The sequence below is a fragment of the Melanerpes formicivorus genome, unplaced genomic scaffold (assembly GCF_026170545.1).
Source record: "Melanerpes formicivorus ecotype bairdi unplaced genomic scaffold, bMelFor1.0.p_v2 SCAF_105, whole genome shotgun sequence".
In the NCBI taxonomy this organism is placed as follows: domain Eukaryota; kingdom Metazoa; phylum Chordata; class Aves; order Piciformes; family Picidae; genus Melanerpes; species Melanerpes formicivorus.
Genome location: NW_027142457.1, coordinates 590,539 through 611,183, shown reverse-complemented (window position 1 = coordinate 611,183; position 20,645 = coordinate 590,539). Strand labels below are relative to the sequence as shown.

General features: G+C 42.1%; 1 protein-coding gene across 2 annotated transcripts in view; it reads left to right on the top strand.

The window, feature by feature from the left end:
- The first annotated feature begins 3,992 nt into the window (after nucleotides 1-3,992).
- The window catches only part of RB1CC1 (RB1 inducible coiled-coil 1), a 54,933-nt gene continuing 38,280 nt past the window's right edge, over nucleotides 3,993-20,645 (top strand). For both annotated transcript variants that reach the window (XM_068166720.1, XM_068166719.1), the window contains exons 1-5: nucleotides 3,993-4,243; nucleotides 15,776-15,894; nucleotides 16,208-16,335; nucleotides 17,020-17,146; nucleotides 17,408-17,578. In XM_068166720.1, coding sequence (XP_068022821.1) covers nucleotides 16,265-16,335; nucleotides 17,020-17,146; nucleotides 17,408-17,578 — 369 coding nt within the window. In that variant the 5' untranslated portion in view covers nucleotides 3,993-4,243; nucleotides 15,776-15,894; nucleotides 16,208-16,264. The remainder of the gene's footprint in view (nucleotides 4,244-15,775; nucleotides 15,895-16,207; nucleotides 16,336-17,019; nucleotides 17,147-17,407; nucleotides 17,579-20,645) is intronic.

Sequence of the window (20,645 nt, the reverse complement as noted above, 5' to 3'; positions counted from 1 at the left end):
AGGCTACAAAAGTGCTGATGGGGAGAGGCTAAGAGACCTGGGGCTGTTTAACCTGGCAAAGAGCAGACTGAGAGGAAATCTTCTCAATGCTGATCAACAGCTAAAGGATAAGGGTCAAGAGGATGGGGTCAGACACTTTTCAGTGGTGCCCAGTGATAGGACAAGAAGCAATCACAAAACAGGAGGTTACATTTGAACATAAGGAAAAGCTTCTTTACTGTGAGGGTCCCAGAGCATTGGAGCAGGCTGCCCCAAGAGGTTGTGGAGTCGTCTTCTCTATAGAGGTCTTCAGAACCTGCCTGGACACTGCAGTCCTGGGCAACCTGCTCTGGGTGACCCTGTGTTGGACTAGATGATCTCCAGAGGTCCCTCCCAACCCCTACAGTTCTTGAAGCATCTCTCCTTAACTTGAAGGAACTGGTGGTGTTGGAGACTGGCATCTACTTCTTATACTCCAGTTCCAGTAATATACTTCATGCTTTAAAAAAAAATTACATGATTTTTTAAAGTGATTATTTAGTTGCAAGAAAACTTAAATTGCAAATGAATACTTGTTCAAGATTACTTTCCAAGATGCCACAAAGCCTCCATTGAGAAGGGAGGAACCTGGATTTAAAACATCACTGTGTCTGAGAAGAGAAGTGAATGCAGCCATTTCTAGGACTAAAAAGAAAAGCAAAAAAAAATGAAGGGGTGTTGGTCGAGATAGCAACTGTAAGGGAAGGAGAAGTACATAGGGAGAATTTATAGAAACTATTGCTAAAGAAAATAGGAAGATGTGGTTTTTCAAGTACACTTGGAACTAAAATACTGGCAGCATCGGTTCATAACTGGAGTGGCAGATTACAATTGCACAGAAGGACTGAAATTCTACTTCTCTGTTTGATACTGAAATAGTTTTCCTGACCTGTTATGAGTTTAAGAGGGGTGCTTAATGTATCAAGAGTACTGCAGATGAACTATGGGAATAAATTCTTAAGTGTAGAACTCAAGAGGCTTTGTGTATTTGGTGCCATGGAGAAAACTGAGAGGTGTTAAGGAACCACATGTGAACAGGAATCTCCAGAGAAACAGATCAATATCTGACAGTGAAGGTGCCCAGCTGAGGTAATAGTATAATGCTTAATAAAACACTGTGATCCTTGAAAGTTTAGGTTCACACTTCATTTACCTGAACCAGATTGTAAATCAAACAGCAGCTTTCAATCTTGTGCCATTTGTTTTTGGAAGACAGAGGAGTCATCAGAGTAATTCCCATCATCTCATTTTCTTTCCTACTTAAACAATCTCAGTAATCTGTTTTGTTTTTGTTGTTGTTCTCTAAATCATCTCTCAAAGCATTCTTCACTTTCAGAAATCTACAACCCCCCATAGTTTGCAGTGGCTAATCAACCCTGCTTCAAATTCTTTGCCATGTATAACCTTTGCAGATGGAATTTGTAACTATAAATCACACTCACAGTATCCACTGAACTGGGTTTTTGGCACCAGATCTCACTCTGGTATTGTGGGACTGTGCCTCTAGTCCTTGATAATGCCTCAGCCTTGGCTCCCAGCTCCCACGCAGAGCAGCCTGACTTTTGCTCCCTGACTATAGCTGCATAAATGTACAGGGTAAAAATCTTTGGTATACCAAATTTAGCCTCCCAAATTAAAAGCACACAGTGGAAAGCTCTTTCAACAGAACTCCTCCTTGTCTCTTTTACAGAATGAGAATATACAGATGAATCCCAAACAGTATGTTGAAAGAAGAACAATGTACATTTGGTACCACACTTTGAAAATGCAAAGAATTAGCAGCAAGCCTGATTTAATCCTTTCTTTTCATATATCCTGAAGCAAAATAATCTTCACAAAAGACTGGTGGGTTTTTTTTTCTGCTAGAAGTGCTGAATATAATGTTAATTTTTTGGTTTTGTTCAGACAGGCTCATGAAAAAACCCTGCAATTAGTTGCTTGGCATTAAGTGGCTCTGGATTAGAGAGGAAGCAACATAATGAGATGTTACAAGAACAAGCCAGATGAACCTGCTCTGCTAGAAACACTTTGCTCACTCCCCAATTCCTGCCTCAGTGTTGCCTGAGCTGCCTCTCCCATCAACAGTTGTCCCACACGTGCTGCAAAAAGCTGAACGGCACTTGAGTGCCTGGAGCCTCATTTTATGCAACTGCTGAGAGCCTGAGTGACAGGGCTGCTTTGCCAGACAACTACAAGCCCTGTCAGTGCTGCAGCTTCAGTATTTTAAGAGGTGCTGCTGCTTCTCTTGCTCATCTCTCAGCTCCTCAAACTGCAAGAGGTCACTCTCGGTAATATCTTCTCAAGACAAGCTCAATGAGGCTCACTGGTGCTTCAGGCTTACTCAACCTCAAAGTTGCTTTTGACCTCTGGCTTACCTCCCTGTTTATAGCATGTATGGCACCTGTTTTGTGAATTTCCCACTTTTTCTTTCCTTTCACAGTAAAGGTTAGTCCTTCAACAAATTCAGAGTATTTATGAAGGAAAAGACCATTTTAGGTGATGCAAAAAAACCAGAAGCTGCCATCTGTGGAACAGAAAACCAATTAACTTTGACATAACTGGTATTATATTACACAAATCTGCCTTGAATTGCTTTGTTAGAAACTTGAATTACATTTCCCACATCTGTTCATGCTACTACTGATGTTGTCTCAGCTCCATTCACTGCTGCAGTCGGATGTGCCTAAGATATCTTTCAGAATGTGGGTAATTAGGACACATCTCCCTGCAAGCTGCAGAATCGAGGAGCACTTATCAGGTGCCACAAGGTGGCAATTTGGGGCAGTGAAGCCGTGTTTGTTTTCAAAAGCCCATGGCAGTGGTGTTTTCCAAGAACAAATACCTGCCTGGAAAGGCTGTGACCACTCCACATTGTCTTTAAAATGATAGTTAGGTGGTAAGCTCTTCGAGGTTGCAGAGGTAGCTACTAAGAATTTGCTGTGAAAACCCTAACCCTGGCACATCAGACTTACAATCTGGTAAGTGTAATTTTTTTTACTTCTAGTTTCGGTGAAGTGTTGTGCAGATGAGTTTTAAACAGGCAGGAAACTTCAGGTGAGGATACTTTATATAATAATGAGCATAGCTGTCTTACTGAAGGCTTCTGTCCTGAAGGATGAAAATTAGATGCTTGTGCCCTTGTCTGGTATTTCTCTTCTGATGTGCTGGTTTCATATTCTGGCCGCATTAGTGTACTTTCACTAGTGTACTTTCAACTTCTTGCAGAGGCTGACCTGCTGCCCATGGTGTATGTTATGGAAGGAGAGGTCACAGGGAGCTAGTAGAGAAGATATAACCCAGTTGAACACAATGCTCCAAGGATACTTGAGGGAGAATGTTTTTAACTCCAGCATAGCAAAAGAAGTTACTTTCTCACACTCCAGTCTGCTGTTCTCCATGTGGCTATACCCTCATCTTAAATAAGAGCTCAGCAGGCTGAGCCTCTGCAGAAGCCTATAATAAAAGGAATACAGTGACACATGCGAGTTTTTTGTGGTGGTTTTTCTGTTTCTCTTTTCCCCTCAAGACAGAAACAGGAGGCTGCTTCTACCTTACAGCTTTCAGCCTGCTTCGAGCCAAAAGCTGTGCGAGCCCCTCCAGGAACCTTCCCTCTTCCAGGGAGAACATCCCGGCATGGACGGCAAGTAAACCCTGCGCTCTCCAGCCCCGGGAGGGCCGCACGTAACGTCTGCCAAGCGCGGTGGAGGGTGACTGCTGCCCGCCTCGGTACCCACGCTGCGGCAAGGCCTCGACAGCCTGCGGCTCCGAGCCTGACCGTCTCACAATCGGCACCCTCAGGGGCTGGCTACGGGCTGCAGGTCTCAACCGCCCTGGCCTGCGCCTCAACAGTCCCCGGGGTCTCCCGGGGTGAGCGCCAGGGCGCGACTTCCGCCTCCCCCGGGCCCGCGCAGCGCTTCCGCCGTCCGGTTCCTCCTCCGGGCCGCCCTCTCCCGGCATGCCCTGACGCCGGAAGCGGCTGACGACAATAACAAACAGCGGCGGCTGCGCTAGGACTCCCCGTCCCGGCGCTCCTTAGCCCGCCCCGCCGGCCCCGCACCGCCTTCCCCGGCCGCCTGCCCGCCGCCTTTCCCCTCCCGGTCGCTGTGACCGCTGAGGCGGCTGCGCGCCCCCGCCAAGCCGCTGGGCCCGGCTGCGCGGAGGAGGGGAGCGAGGAGGTGGACGCGCCGCCGCCGCAGGATGCGCGGCGCTGCCGCGGGACCTTCGGGTGAGTGTCGCTGGGTGAGGTGAGGCTCTACCCGCCGCCCCGCTCCTCGTCTCGGAGTCGCCTAGCCAGAGGGAGGGTGCGGACGGTGCTTACCAGGGGGGCGGCCTTGGCGAGAGGCGGCGGTGCCGGCTCTGGACGCAGGGCTGCACCCGTGGGGCGGGCGACAAAGAGCTGAGAGACGAGGGGTGGTGGTGGGGGAGGGGGATGGGGGGGGAGTGTCGGGGAGAGCCGGGATCCCGCTGCTGGCTGGGGTCCCGGGATGTCGGGGTGACCCCGTGGAGCCGTGGGGGTGGGAGTCGGAAGCTGCCAGCTGGCAGCGGAGAGCGATGGTGGCGGGGCAGCGCCGGGCGGCCCGGGGTGCTCCCTCCCTCCCTCCCTGCCCAGGGCTCCGGTGCCAGGACGAAGGATTCGCGGTGAAGTTACTCCAAGGAATGACTCAGCCTGGCTGCGCCTCCGTACTTGCCGGCGGCAGCGGTCGGACGAGCGCCGTGCAGAAGCGTTGTGTTTACAAACGTTGTTTTGCCTTTCCCTCGGCTGTTTACTGGTTTCTGCTCCCAAGGAAGCGTATGTCGTGTGCTGAGCATTCCCGGCGGTTTCTCGTTGTTGCTCTCTGATAGACTTCCTGGCTGCGTTGTTGATCCCTACTGGTGTTTCTCAGTGCCCCTCAGAGCCCTGGGTAACAGGGACCTAGAGGTGGAAATGGTGATGTCAACGCTGCGAAAATTAAACGGAGGGATCTTTGTAACACTTGTGCTTCTATCTTAACTTCACCTAGAGAGGAAAAAAACGTAGAAATCGTGTTTGCACTTGAGATACTTGGAGCCGAAAATGTTTGTTTAATCTAATTGTAGCCATAGGTTGTTTTTCTTATTGTGTCATTTGTGCTTTGGTTTGTTTTTTTTTGTTGTCTGAAGTAATTAAGGGGTATGTTCTGGCCATGAGCCATTCCCTCTGGTTTGTATTTGAAGCTTTCATCTTGATTTCTTTGTGGGAGAGAATGAGGACGTTTAGGTTTTGGGGTTTTTTTTCCTGCCACCACTCAGATGGGTGTGTGTTAGAAGTAGCTTACACTGTTGGCATTATGGAAGAACTTCTGAAGGTGTTTGGTTGACTGTCTGGTGAAAGATACCTCGAAGGTACTGGAGAAATAAGGTGGAAAAACGTGCTTCTTACAATTGAAGTTCATACAGCTGAGAAGTATTGTGAGGAATATTAGACACTGTAAATCATAACAATACAGAACTTGTGTGCTAGTATGGTATAGTTACATTGTGAACTTTAAGAATGTTTGTTCTCTAGTACCTTGGGAAGCTTTTGGAAGATCTAGCACATGAAGAAAGGGCTTTACTGTTGCCTAGTGCTCTAACATAAACTTCAGTGCCAAGAAGAAAATATTAACCAGAAAGAAATTAGATGTTTAAACATCATTAAGTTCAGAGTAAATCAAAGTGTGCAGAGTATATATTTGTACTTATTTTAAATGCTGTCTGGAACTCAAAATGGATTTATGATGCTGGGAGTAGAAAAGAAAACAACTTAGTGAAGAAAGTGAGGTAAGGAACTTCAGCCATGCCAGTTATGGAGCTGGAAAAACAAACAAGATCCTCTGGGATAATGGATCAGTGCGAGATAGACCTAATTGCACTTTGGAAGTGTATTACTGTTGTATGTTTTGTGGATTTAAAAATCACCCCAAACCTATCTTAGGCCGCGTTGCTTTCATGCAGCCTTGTGCTCAGTGCAGATTTGGGTTAGTAGCCTCTGAGTTGATATTTGAGGGGCTGGTGCTCTCCCCATGTCATGTTACCATATTTATAATTAGAAGTGTGTGCAGCAGTGTATGTACTCCACTGGGAGTGGAGAAGAGGGCAAGGGTTATTTTGAGGTCTTATGTGGCATCTGTTTAAAACATTGTTGATCCCTGCACGTTGTCTGAACATGGCTAACATAGACTTGAGGTGAAATTTCTAAACTGCTAGTCCATTTCTTAAAATTTCAGTTATTCAGGGGAAGTGTGGGGTGAGTGTATATGGGGGGGGATATGAGTAGCATGTGTGGATTTGTTCCTCTTGATAAGAGACTGGCTTTTGCTGCAGGATTGTTTGAAAGCATTTCTCTGTGTTTTATCCTGTAGGGTAGGTTGTTATCAGCATGCTCTGAAGTCTGTATTTGGCTTTAAGCTGGCTGTTCGTTTCTGTGAAAGACTGGCTCAGAGTGTCTTGAGGGTCTGGAGACTTTCACTGGTTGGGGTTGCACCTTATGGTAAAGTGAAGTAAGTCAAAGTGAAAAGCTGTAGTGTGAGTACCCGGCTGTCTCACCAACTACCTCAGTCGTTTGGACAGTGTCCATGCAGTCATGTGTCTTCTTCTGCATCTGCATATTGCCCAAGAAAGTGCTCCTGGTTTTGATCCACTGCTTCTGGCGTTGTATGGGGAGTTTCTGAGGAGGATGGGGAAAAAAAAAAAGAGGAAAGTTTTAATGTTCTGCTGCTTTCAAGGACCTTACTGCTGGTTAACATTTCTGATGCAAAGTTGATAATTGAGTGTTTGCTACTCGATAATACTGATTACAAGGTGCCAACTTACATAATACTGTATTATGCTGCAGGACCTGACAGTGCACGGATCCCAGGCAGTATCACTAACACATAAATTACTAATCTAATTGCTAGAATTAAAAAATGTCTGTTTTGTAGCTGATTTGTAGCTGATTTGTCTGAGTAATGATTTCAGCATACAAATTGAAAGATCCTTAGACAAATTCGGTGCTGTAAAAGCCTACAGCGTGATTAATGGTAATAAATTGCTAGCAGTGACTTTTTGTGAGCTAATTAGCTTTCTGTGGTTGTTGTGAAAGTCACTTGTCTATTTATGAGTTAATTCATTTGGCAGATCCTCTTAATTTAGTTTGGAGTTCAGTTGAAAGGGAAGTTGGAAGATATCATTGCCATGTATCAGGTCTTTATGTCACTGTTTGTAGGCAGGGTTAGATACTTTGGTGATACATTTTCTAATAGGATTAGAGCACAACAAAATTATTAATGGCACATAAATAATAGAGAAAGCTTCTGTGGACGGAAATATCAAAGCAAATTGATTGATACAGAGATTCATATAGGGCTGGCTGTTGTTGGCTGGTCAGGAGAACCAGTTAGGATGTTAGGGCAGTTATTGCTTGTCTCTTGTATATCTCCAGGTGTGCATGTACCTTTTGTGGCTCAGCTTGGCAGTTTATAGTTCCAGTAGAGTTTTGAGCTCAACCAACCAACTCAGCAGCATCCAAAATGTTGATGGTTTCTTTTGGGACCAGACTTGGCAGCAGGGTCTGCTGGCTTTATCACATCAAGGTGAAAAGATCTCAGTGTTCTATGTATTATCTCTAGTAGTTTGTGTATCCAGAAAATGAGCTATTGTAGAGTGTGGTAGTTTGCTGGCTGTGTGAAATGACTTCAGTGTTACACGAATTTCTGGCCTGTATTGATTACCTGTTGACTGAAAGTAAAATGTAAAACTGCTTTGACTACTTGTGTTCCAAATGTCCTGCATCTCTCTTGCTGTGCAGTGCTGTAGTTGTCGTAAGAAGAATAATGTGCAAATATTTGAGAGGGCTTTGCTTGAGACGTGTTCTGATGGTTCTCTGACCTCAGAATGTGCTGTTATTGTTATGAAATAGCACCAACATGTCAATCTTCATTATTATTCTTGATGATGTGCTTGAAAGGCCAGTGTACTGTTTTCAGTTTGAACAGATTGAAAACAATGTGTAGTTTAGAGGTAGAAAGCTGCATTGAAGAGCTGATTAAATGGAAAGTTTCAATTCTATCAGCAACTCAAAAATCAGACCACTCTCAGGAAAGCTAAAATAGAAATTCTTTTAGGAGTAGCTCTCTGCTGAGGTCTGGTTTCTGAATATTTGAGGTAGCTGCTTCTGAACTCCCCAATTTTATTGTTGTTTACTGTTCAGGTTCTTTTTTTGTAACTGACTTCTTTTTTGTGTATGATTGAACATGCTCATGCTACAGTCTGCAAAATATGCTCTTTTGTGTACTGTTTATATTGTAGATATGGCTGCAGCAATTCTTGCTCTGTGTTACTTGAACAGTGATGTTTTCCTGATGCTACAGGAACTCTAAATGTCAGTGGTTTATCTCAAATTATATTTTGGGTTTGTTGATGCCAAGTAACTCTGCCGGTATGTTACAAGCGTGGATATTTGACCCTTATATAGTGTAGTTGTGCCTAGCATAGACAGTTCATTCTGACAAAATGGTGCTTTTATTCATACAGTTTTCCTTCCATCCTCCAGAGTGTGTATTTTTATTAAAATCAGATGAAGTAGAGATTCTTACATAAGAATATATTGTGTAACTGGACTAGCAGTTCTCCTCTAATGCATTATGCTTATGCTATATTGCAAGTGCTCTGCTAGTGAATTCCAGATGACTTGCATATGGTAATTAAAAATATCCTTATTACGAATACCTGTGTTGTCTGCTGGTTGGGAGAGACAATTCAAACCCAGTGAAGGGTTCTTAAACAAAAAGTGCAACCGTGACTCAAAAGTCTCAGTTCTGTCTGAGCGAAAGGAGGGGGTGTAGTGTGTAAACTTTCCTTTTCTCCCATAGCGTGAAAGACTCAGAGATCAAATACCTATACATTTCAAAAAGCAAATCCACATAAGAGGGGGAAAAAAAACCCCACCCTCGTAGCATTATGATTGTGTACCTGGAGAGGGGATGGCAGGAAAAGGGCTTCATAGTCTGGATTTTGAGTTATTCTGTCCTCAATTGCATCCATACTGCCCATTTTCGAGTTCTCTTTGCCTGCTCTTTAAGAGGATTCAGGCTTTTTAATGTCTTTTTTGAATAGGTTACTATTTAGAAGTATTTATCTATTAATAAGTGATGATGGCATGGGCACTTAAGAATGTGAAGGAAGCGGCCTGGAAATTCTCACTTGTCTTCTTGCATGGTGGTGCTGATGTTCGCTGCCTTCTGTATTCATCAGCCTCTGCAGCCTTAGTTGCAGTGTAAGAGTTTGTGGAGGTGTGTAGTGAACTGGATCATGGATCTAATTTGAGCTAGCAGTAACCAGGGGACCTACACTTTTTCTGACATGGCAAAGTAATTCAGTTTACTCCATAGAAGTTTAGAAATGCATCACTGAAGCCTGGGGCAGGGAAAGGAGCAGAAGAACAACAAATCCCTAAGAAAGGGATTTGTAAATCTGGTGCCCTTGCTATGATCAGTGCTTATGTGGTTGTGGTCTTGGTTGACCAAAGAGAGACTGTTAGTGCAGGAGCATTGGTGCTGACTTGTCTGAGTTTGATGTAAGAAATAAAGGCATTTTTGTTGGCTCTTGCAGAATTGTTTATAAACACTGTAAGATTTCACGTGGTGATTATTTTTAAAGAGTATGCCTGTACAGGGAGAACCTTCCCACCAGCATGGAGCCAGCTACTAACTTGAATAAAACCACCTGAAGCTCCACATACCCAACAGTCCCATTCTTTGCAACATGGATATCAATCTCTGTAATTGTAGGGAGACTTGTAGTCTACAAATGCTTTTGAAATGGCAAAATTATCCATTAAAAAAACCCAAACCCAAAACAACAAACAGCCAGCTGACAAAACCTTCAGTTACAACTTTGACAAAGACCAAGTCACAGACAGCTGTGGAAAGCCTCTTTCCGTCAATGAAATGCAACTGCTGTGGGCAGTTTCCTGGCAGTAAGAATGTCAGAAACCCTTGGTTTGTTTTCTGGCTTGTAGTTGTGAACTGTGGCACTCAGGGTTCACTTTGTTGTGTGAGAGATTGGGGGGTAGTGGGGGGGTTGAAAAACAGGTAAAGTGTGTGGGTTTCTTCTGCTCTTGCAGGAGAAAACCTTCATTTTTTTCTGATCCATTGTATGGATTGTGTTTTGGCAGCTCCTCAAATAAGTGAAAACAGCAGTGTAAATAGATGCCAACCCTCAGATCTGATGCTTTGTAATTATGTACATATGGAATCATGACACAATGCCTAATGTGCTTGTTGCCTCACAAACATGTTTGAAACTATTGCTTTCCCAGAGTTCATGGTGTACATTTTGCCTGAACTTGTAAGAAGCTGCATCGTTTCATGCCACACCAATTTCAACTCTGTTCTTCAGTGCACAGTGTTTTCTTACCTGACCAGATGCTGTTGCTTTTGATCTCCTGCTGTTCCACCACTGATACTCTTGAGGACTTGAGAGGGTTTTGCTGCAACTGCTTTGCTGAATGAGGAGTTTCAGAGCTGTAGGAGCAACTCTGAGTATGGTGGTCATATGTAACTCTTAATTTAACTTAAAGAAGTGGGGGAAAAAGGCCTTTTACACTATGAGTTACTGTATGCTGAATTACTGACTCATGGCATTCCTCTTCAGTGAATTGTGAAGCAGGGGCTTAGGCATGTTTCCTGGCTGCTCTGCAGAGTTGTAGCTTGGTTCTTGTGTTGAGTGGAAAAGACTTGCTTTGCTGACCAGCAGCTGAGTTGGAGAGCTGTTAACAACACAGAGACTGTTGGAGATGCTGTAATTAAGTAACCGCCTCTGTGCCTGATGCACATTTCAACATGGTATAAATAGAGCTCCAGATGGCACCTTACAGATGTCAGGGACTGACAGCCTTTCTTTAAGACTACAGTGTGGCTTGAGTATGAGATTTATAGGCTTTGATATGAGGTGGTAAAGGGAGATAAATGTTACTCCAGGTGGAGATCCTATCACAGTGGTTCAATGTGGTCTTCTGATTACATTGAATTTGGAGGAGTGAAGAATGAAATTATTCTCTGCAGCTGGGTCAGGAGAAGCCCTACTATTACTTCATCACATAGCATAGGATTTATTTAATTATTTTAAAGTTTTACTTTAAAAACTCTGTGCCTTTTAAAGCGTGTTTCCTTTCAAACACTTGGGTTATGCATTCAATATGGTATGGTAAGGGTATGCATTTGCATTGTCTTTTAGAAACTAAGCCAATTCTGTTGCTAAAAGCATTAGTAGAGAATGTGTTCCCTCTTAATGAGGTCATTCTGCTTCTTCTGGGGACGGTAGCAGTCTTTGGCAAAATGAGGATATTTCTGGTTAGATGCATTGGTTGCAGTATTAAAGAAAACTCCTTGAAGTCTGCTTTTAGAGGTGCTTTACAACTAACATGAAGGGAGGTGGTTTTTGTTGTATGTTTGGGTTTTTGTGGGTTTTTTTCCAACTTGAGACTCTAGTGGTTTTTTTCCCCCCTTTGATACTAGGATTTATGTGCTATAAAATCTTTTGCTTTTGAGGTGAGGCGTGCAGGTTGGAGCAAGAGAGCATTTTCTGAGAAGTGCACCTGAAAAAAAACCACACCACAAAGGAAATAGAGATACAAGTTTGTAGAAGAAAGCAAAATGAATTGGAAGGAACATTCTGTGCTAGTCTTGTACTTTTGTCTGTTACAGAGATGCCTAAGTTGTTGTGAAACAGGAAATGCATCTCTAAAAGGAGAGGAGAGAAAGGTGAAATCACAGGAATTTGCTGTGTGGAAATGAAGTACAGATCAGTAATGTTAATGCGCCACAGAGCTGCCTCTCCATCTCCAGAGTTAATAAAGGTCTTTCTCCTTGAGGGAAGGTGTTTTGCAGAGAAGAAATTCAGTGAATGAAGAATAGCACTTGAGTCTTTTAAGCATGTGACAGACTTGTCAGCCTTTGCCTCAGATGAATTAGCCTTCTGACAGGCAGGAGTCTTGCAGTGATGTTCTGTGAGATGCCTGACCCTTGTAATCGAGGGGAACTTTTATGACTCATATTGGAGGCACAGTTACCTGCAGTGTAGCCTCAGCTGGTCTGCAGTAAGAGAAGAGAAAACTTCCTTTTTAGCAGCATGCAGATGATGTTCGTGCAGAGCTATGTGAATGTTTAATTAGCAGTGTGGAATTGCAGGCTTCTGAGTGAACAGCGAGAGTCGTGCTTTGCTTAGGTAGTTAGACTAGTTGAGTCTGTCTGCTTTCAGAGGTGAGCCCCTTCCAGCCTGGAGACAGACATAGTGGGGAGAGAGTTTGAGCCTCTATGACCTGGGAGGTGAAGCATTGATAAGTGTGACACTTACTGTACAGATGTGAAGCAGTACTTCCCCAGGGGCACAAAGCAAAGTACCTTCTAGTGCTGTTGTGTTGCTCTGGTAGAAGATGGAATTTTAAATCACTGGATTTAAAGGAAAGCCTTGACTTTGGCATAGTTCTGTTTCAATCCCAGGGAGTTAAAAGCAAAATGTATTAGCATCTTTTCTTTGCTTAAACTTAGTTTGTAATCCAGTTTATAAAGGAGGTATGGGAAGTGAGATTTCAGAAACATGTGCATGGACTTAAATCTTGGGATATCATAGCAGAAACTTGATGTAAAGTTGATAATGCCCCTTTAAAGTCAAACAGCATAAATGTTGACTTCTTTGTCCTGCTCTGAACGCTGTATTTCAGTGTTTTGAATTTAAGTTGGAAATAATTGTACCATGAAATAATGTGGCAGTCAAACTGGGATAATGGAGCAGGGATTCTGCAGTCAATGGCAGGACTGGATGGTTAATGTAGCCATAGGATCATTTCTGGAGCGCTGTGAAACCCGTGATGCCTCTTCTGTAATTCCAAAACCGAAAGCTCTGTAAACAGACATTCATTGCCTTTTACAGATGCAACAGTGAGTGTGTTCTGAACTAAATAAGATGCATTCCAAAACTTCCAAACAGCATGCAGTGAAAGGATTGATCAACAGGGACTTCAAAAGTACTCAGTTGTTGAAGTGCTTATGTTGGGCATTAAAAGCTTGCAGTACTTTCATGAAGTGAAGCAGATGAAGTAATTGCATTGCAATGTAAACACAATGTAGAGCAGTGAAATGTTAGAACCAGCACAACATATTCATGGCTGGTTTGGATGTTTTGTTAGCTGATGGAACCAAATGCACATCTGAATCAATTCTGAAAGTTTTTTTCCTACTTTGTGCTATTCTTTCTTCATGTTCATGACTACCAGCTTCTGTGTGCTCTGGCAGCTGCTACAGGAATTTCCTTTTCCAATTTTCAGCTATTTTTTTAAATGGTATTAACCCCCCCATAGTGTTAACTCACAGCTGTTGACCATACAGGCTTCCATCTCTTAATTTGAAGATTCAAGTTTATGTGATAGCAGGGATCTAATGCTGCAGGTCACACAGTTCCAACAAAATTAATCTGGGTGGATTAAGTAATTTTGTTGGAGTTTGGTTACAAAGTTAGCTGCTCTGTCTTCAGTAGTTATCAGATTTTGTAACTGTTCAACCTTTATTAAAATGAATTATGTCAATAGTGAAAGGCTTGGAACTTAAGCCTGTGTAGCAGTGTAATGCTAAAAGAGCCTGACATTCAGGTAATGGCCACTTCAGGTAATGCAAACAGACAAAGGAAAAATGTGCTTATGGATATGATCATGTTCTGCTGCAGCTTGGAAGTGCCTGGCTTTCACCCCAAGCTTCAGTCAAAAACTTGCATTACTGCTGATATAACACTTTTGAATTTTGAGAACGTACTTAAAGGTTAATTTGTGATATGGAGCTGACCTTGCTTGCAATAGCTTGCTGTAACCTGACCTTGGAAAGGAAAGAGACTTAGGCAGCAGTGACTAGTTTTCACACATCTCCCCCTTTATCTTGGATTTTATTGACCAGACTCAGCCAGATGTTATTTGGAGATGCAAGATGAGGGAGAGCTCTCAAAATTCAGTTTCCTGCAGTGTTGTGAAAGCAGGCAGCTAGGGACAGGCACTTGACATAGTTCCTGCTGGAAGGAGGGCTGCCGACTGCCTGTATTGGGCAGCAGTGAATCTGCAGGAAAGCTGGATGTTAAAGCCACTTCTTTTCTGAAGCCTTCCTTCACATGATTCAATTCTTCCTGGAAGTACTTACTGAAATCTTTAGCAACCTTGGGAATGAGTGAATTCTACCTTTTTCTTTTGTGTTCTTTTTTTTCCCTTTAAAGAGTAACAGAGCACAAATTTGTCCTGCTTGTGTAATTGTACTTCTCTTCCCCTAGGATTGTTGAAATATTGGGTGGAAGGAACAGCACTTGGGTTTTGGCTTCTTGATGAGTGTAAATGAATTAGAAAGAGGTTATAGCCTTGTGATCCTACTTTTTGGCAGAATTGTTTCAGTAGTTTCTTCTTACTCATGTTAATGTGGATTACTTTGATCTAAAGTATTCATACATTTATTTTGCTCAAGTACAACTACTGACTGCTGATAGCTAAACTGGAGGAGAGCGCTTCAGTTACTGGTTTTCCAGTGGTGGTACTTAAAACAGATGGATACATACATAGATATTTTTTTCCCCCTTGTTTTATTGCACCTTTGCTTCTGGCAAAGTGGTATGTGTGTGTTTCCCATGGGAGTAAAAAGGGAAGGAGCAGAAGGGAGGAAGATAATGGCTCACATAACATCCTGATGAAGTGTTGTCTGTTCCATGAACATAAAATACATGTAGTAGTTGTACAGCAGTTTGGGGTTGGTGTTGTTTTGGGTTTTATCTTTATGATAAGGCTTTTGGAATTTGAGATAAAGTGGTTTACAGTTAGTAGCAAGAGTTGTGTAAAATGATTTGCACGTTCTAATGGTTTTCAGGCTTCAGCAAACCTATTTTTAGTAATGGATTATCACCCATTATAGTGCCTGATCATCTCCTCAGAAAGCTTGCTTGGGCATTAACATGGTAGAAATAATGTTGGTTTGCAGTTCAGTTTGGCTATGCACTTGCCCAACTGCCCTGAGCCCAGCTGCTCACTGTTGCCTTCTTTGCCAAGACCACTCCTTGGCACTGCTACTTAACTGGAAACAGTTAAAATGAACTAGGGTGGCCTGAAAAGACTCACCTTTGCTGATCTGGCTTATTGTGATTGTTGTAGTTTCCATTGTAGTTTAAACAGCACTTCGGGGGGCAGAAGTCCCTGCAAGGATGCTAGTGACAGATGTTTTGAAAGTAGGTGAAAGGCTTAACAAAAACTTAGCTTGTTTCAGGGAAGGAAGGTGATGAAGATTCCTGAAGGAATCTGTTAGGTACAGCTGTAGGATAAGACCATTCAACAGCAGTAGCATGTGTGCCTTTTTTCACTGCTTTTCCTTAGACAAAATGCATTTTGTTGTGACTTTCTTTACTGCTCTTAGCATTTTCCTCGCAGCATTCTGCACCAGCGCTGAAAAATACTTTCAGTTGATGGAAATACAAACAGTTGTTCTAAGTGAACTGAATTTGCCTCCCTGTAAATACTGAAGAATTCCACAAATGGTTATTTAAACCCAAATTTATGGGCAAAATTGTTCAGGTATGCAGCAGTTTTGATCAGACAGATAACCAGGCAACAGCATTAATTAAGAAAAGAAAATGCCACTACCACATGATTATTGCTTCTGGTGTTGACAGACGCTAATTTCTGGGTTAGATGCAATGATTGCCATAAAATCCTGGCCTCTTAATAATACCTGTTGTTGTGTTCTGTGTCTTTCCTTTGCAGATCTCCTCTGGCTTTGAACAGCCATGCTACTCTGTTGCCAAAAATCAAGTGAAACGAATGTGTGCGTGTGTTCTACCCCCGAATTGGAAGATGAGGGTAGCTTTATATAGTGCCTGAAGGTAATTCTTTCTTTGTTTAAAGCTAAAAAGTTGGGGACTTCTGATGCATATGTGGCAGATGCTGTCATAAGTATTTCTGATCTTGATAATGTTTTTTATTTCTAGGGTTGAAATAGCTTTAGTGTTAAGGTATGCAGGGGTAACTGATGGAGGTTTCATTCTATGTACATGATGTTTCTGGACAGAGTCTCTCTTAGAGATCACTCCAGCTTGGAAAACAGTGCTTATATGAGCGCTAAATGCAATACAAGTGTGTGCATCTCTTTCAGAACTCCTGTGTGAAGCTCACACTTGAATTTGTGTTTGTTTTCAGTTTCTAAATGATTTTAGCAGTGGAAGTTACAAACTTCGGCGACCTAAAGAAATCATCATGAAGCTGTATGTATTTCTGGTCAACACTGGAACTACCCTCACCTTTGATACAGAACTTGCTGTACAAAAGTAAGAAAGTAAATTAATTCCCTCTTGTTTGTGTTTAAAATTAGAAAAAGGAGTTAATATACTTTGTGTGTACTCGGGTCTGGAGAGATGTCAGAGAGCTGGTTTTCAGTATGTCCCTGGTGTTGCCTTCTAGATTTTCATCTGTTTGAGTGGATTTTGGCTTTGTTTTGTTTTTAGATTAGTGTTTCAGTGCCTTGCAGGTGATTGTGTGTGTTTGAGGTCCCATGAGAGAATGGTAAGCTCATTTACTTTCTGGGGCAGTGACAGAAGATGACCTGTTCTTAGCTGTCTGGTATCACGTTGGAAAGAGGGTTGGAATGACTGATGATGGTCTGTGGCCTTTTACTGGATGGTGTTTTTAGTTAGAATCCTCTCTAAAAGGTTTATTTTTTTACTGACTGGCATCATTGAAGACATTCTACAGATTGCTCTTTCACCCATCACTGTACAGTCATCCTGAAGAAAAAGTGCCTCTTGCAGAATTTTTAGCTTGGATGCCAAGGAACTGGCATTCAGAGTTTTGTCTCTTGTCGAGGATGGGCAAAAGCTGGTTCTGGCTTAGGGAGAATCACGGAATTGTTTCAGTTGGAAAAGACCTTTAAGATCTAGTCCCTCTAGTCCCACCATTATTTACCTACCAAGTCTGGTGTTAAACTTAGCACCCTCTCCACTCTTTTTTTCCAGTGTGGCTGATCTGAAACATGCAATTCAAACAAAATACAAGATTGCCATTCAGCACCAAGTACTGGTTGTCAATGGAGGAGAGTGTATGGCACCAGACAGAAGAGTGTGTAGTTACAGTGCTGGAACAGTAAGTGCAGGTTGCATTATTAGCCTAAACTCTCATGTAGGGGATGAAAAAGATGTTTTCCTAAGGCATCTAAAAGTATTTTCCTGTAGTGTGCTCTTTGCTGGAATTCCTTTGGTTTAAGAAACATATTTGTGTATTCAGTTTACACCTGTAGAATTGAACATGTTCTTAGGATGTCACCCACATGATGAAATAACTGGAGATTGAACAGTGTGCTGCCTTTACTCAGTATTGGGTTTCATTTTCTTGTTTTGAGTGTAGGATACCAACCCAATTTTTTTATTCAACAAAGAAATGATCTTGTGTGAACGTCCACCAGCCATCCCCAAAACCACATTTTCAGCAGAGAATGAGATGGAATTGAAAGTAGAAGAATCCCTCATGATGCCTGCAGTGTTTCATACAGTAGCATCACGAACACAACTTGCTGTGGTAAGTCAATTCCTTGCTCTACTTGCATACCAAAGGAAAAGAAACTTTTCCTATGTCAGAGGGGAAGCTTGGTAAAAATGTAGAGATTGTTTAAAAGATGGTAAGAATGATTAGTGCTGATGTGTTCCTCAGAGCCTTTGTCTCAGAGTTTCAAGGTAGGTACTAAAATGCTTCTTTAGCATGTTGAAAGCTTCTTTCTAAAGCCTATTGTAATTCAGCTTTATGGATGCCTGTGTTCACAGCATTTGCAAAACAAAAGCAAGCTGGTTGCTTTGGACCCATGCCTTAATGCTCTGCCTTACTTCCAGTGTCTTTTGTCTGCCTCAGCTTGAAAACATGAAACTTACTTTGGAAAAGTTATTAACCCAGGTAGAAAATCAGCAGTATAATTTTGTAAAGCACCTTGTCAAGCTTCTGTTTCATCCTGCATCTAAACCACCAGTGAGGAATTGGTAAAACTAATGTTCCTTTTCCTTTGATTCAGGTCTTTTTATGACCAAGTGCTGACTTCTAGTTACATAGAAAAACAAACTCACCAAAATTCCTATTTGATTCCCTCTGTGTTATTTCAATAGGGAGAAGTAGCTCCCTGCAGCATGGTCAGTGAGATATGAAGTGTGCATGCAGTAGGAATGGCTGGCTAGTCAAGAGGGTGACAGGATGCCTTCAGTAGCTGGATGTTTGCTTTGCTTTGTGTTAGGAGTTACTGGACTCATTTTCCTTTACAAACTTAAATGCATTAAATATTTTTCATGGCTCTGAAGATTATTTAAACATTGAACAGCATGGAATGGGGGAATGGTTGAGTGTAGCACGTAGCACTAGATGGATAGTAATGTATGTTTTTAGGATGTTCTCTTGGTAATAAAGTTTCTTCTTTTCAGTGACAACTTCAGTGCAATCCAAAAGAGTATTTACCACTCAGAGTGGCTGGTTTTCACTACTGTACAGCTGAATTCAGAGCAAAGTGCCAAGTCTTGCATGTAGTATGAGGTGTTTTATTTTCTCCCTCAGCCTCCCTGACTTGTCAGGAGGTGGGAAAGTTAGCCTGAATAATCTGACCTTTACTTGCTATGTGGTTTAAGGCAAGGATTGACTCCAGTAGACTCTCTTCCCCTCTCCGCCACCTGTTAACAGTTACTGCTGACTTGGTGAATAGGACCTTATGTTATTAGGGATCTGTGAATCATATGGCTGTCAAACAGACAGTGGATATCAAAGCAAATTCAGCTAGGAGTGGGAGGTTTTCATTTGTGCTCCTTGAAGAGTGTGAGGATTCTGGTTTTAGCAGCTGAAAGTGCTTGAGAAACATTTTTTTGTGAGGTACTAAGAGGATGTAAGTCAGCAAGACAGACTGTTAAATGTCTAATATTAATTTGATAGAGAAGATAGGCTGTAGTAATTGCTACAGTCTTGTTTGTACTTAAGGGAAATGGAGGTGAAAGGTGGTGGTACCTACTCTCGTGTTTCTCATTGATATTTTATCTTCTCTCTTCATCCCATCCCTTATTTTGTGCTCTTGAAGATGATTCATTTTGGTTTTCTGTCTGGTGAAGCTGCTGACAGATCAGGTTTAATTCCTCTGGAGTAAGCTTTTCATACTCCAGGAGTATACTCTGCTTAAACTTGAAAAGAAATGTTAGTGTTGTCCTCTCTACCCCTTTGATTCCAAAGGAGGTATTAATATGCAGAGCAAAGAAGTTTATTGCAGAGATTCTGCTTTTCAATTAATTTAGGCTGTTTCTGACACATCCTGGTGTCATGCCTTCTGTAAAGGAAACTCACATTTCAGAAACACTCTTAAAAGTCTCTGCATGGAGTGCAGCTTTTATTTGCCAACCAGAGCTGTATAATATTTAGCTAGAGGCTGAGAAGTTTATCTAGACAGAGGGATCCTGAGCTCATTTGCAAGGAGACAATAATATTTTCCATCCCTGATGGCACTACATGATAGGGGGAGGAATTCAGTATGGATCTAAGTAAAATGGAGGGTTTCTTTTTACCTTGCAGTATTAACTTGAAAGAGATTCTGTTCCTAACATTTTCCTTTTCTTCTCTGCTTGTGAAAGTACCACAATGAGGTAGCATCTTTTGTAGAAAACTTAATGTATTTGAAGATTAAATAGGTAGAAATATTATGAAATGTGCTACACCTTTACAATTGCAGTTCATCCAGTCTATGATTTTAAAGCTTTCAATACCATAGGCTCTGTGTTAGGCTGGGAAAATGCACTTGGGGAGGTCAGGGGAATGGCAAAAGCACCATGTGTGGTGGAAGGTTCATAAATAGGCTGCCACAACTTCAGGTGTACCAAGGTGTGAAAACTCTATGAAGCAGTATTGCAGCAGTGCACTAAAGAAGTTTTTCATACTGAAATGCATGGAGCATATTGAGCAGTGATTCAAAGAAACTGAGGGAGGACTGGGAATGTGGTTAGAACATTAATCTTCTTCAGGCTTCACCATAAGCCTCTTGGCTGGGAGGAAGAGGGAACATGGGGTATTAATCCTTCTCAAAATTGATTAAGACCTAGGGAGTGCTAGAAAGGCTCTGAACCTCTGTGCTTGTGAGGTGGATGCACCCAAAGTCATGCTGAGAGTACTGTATGGGAGACTTCTGGGAAAATGGGCTTGAAAAATTTGCCTTCTAATGATTCAGGCAGTAAGCTGCTTTACACAAAAGCAGAGTGGCAACACTTGCTGGAGAGTATTTTTGTCTGTTGTAATTATTTAATGTAATATAGTTGAATTTAACAACTATCTGCTATTAATCCAGGTACTAATCCATGGGAGAATGTGGTTTATTAAGAAAATAATAGTTACAATGATGATGTTGTTCATGATAAAAAGTCTTGCCTCTTCTTGTCAACAAGAAGCAGTGATGTGCAGCTGCCAAAGTAGGGGACAGTATTTGATAGCTACCAGTTTCTATTTAATTTGATTTCTAATCTTTCCAATTCCAATTAACTTCATTAATTTATGCAGCCTTGTGTTTTTTGGGATTTGAATACCTCCTAACCAAAAATAATTCCTGTGGGAAATTTATTACCATGGGCTTGGTTTTTCA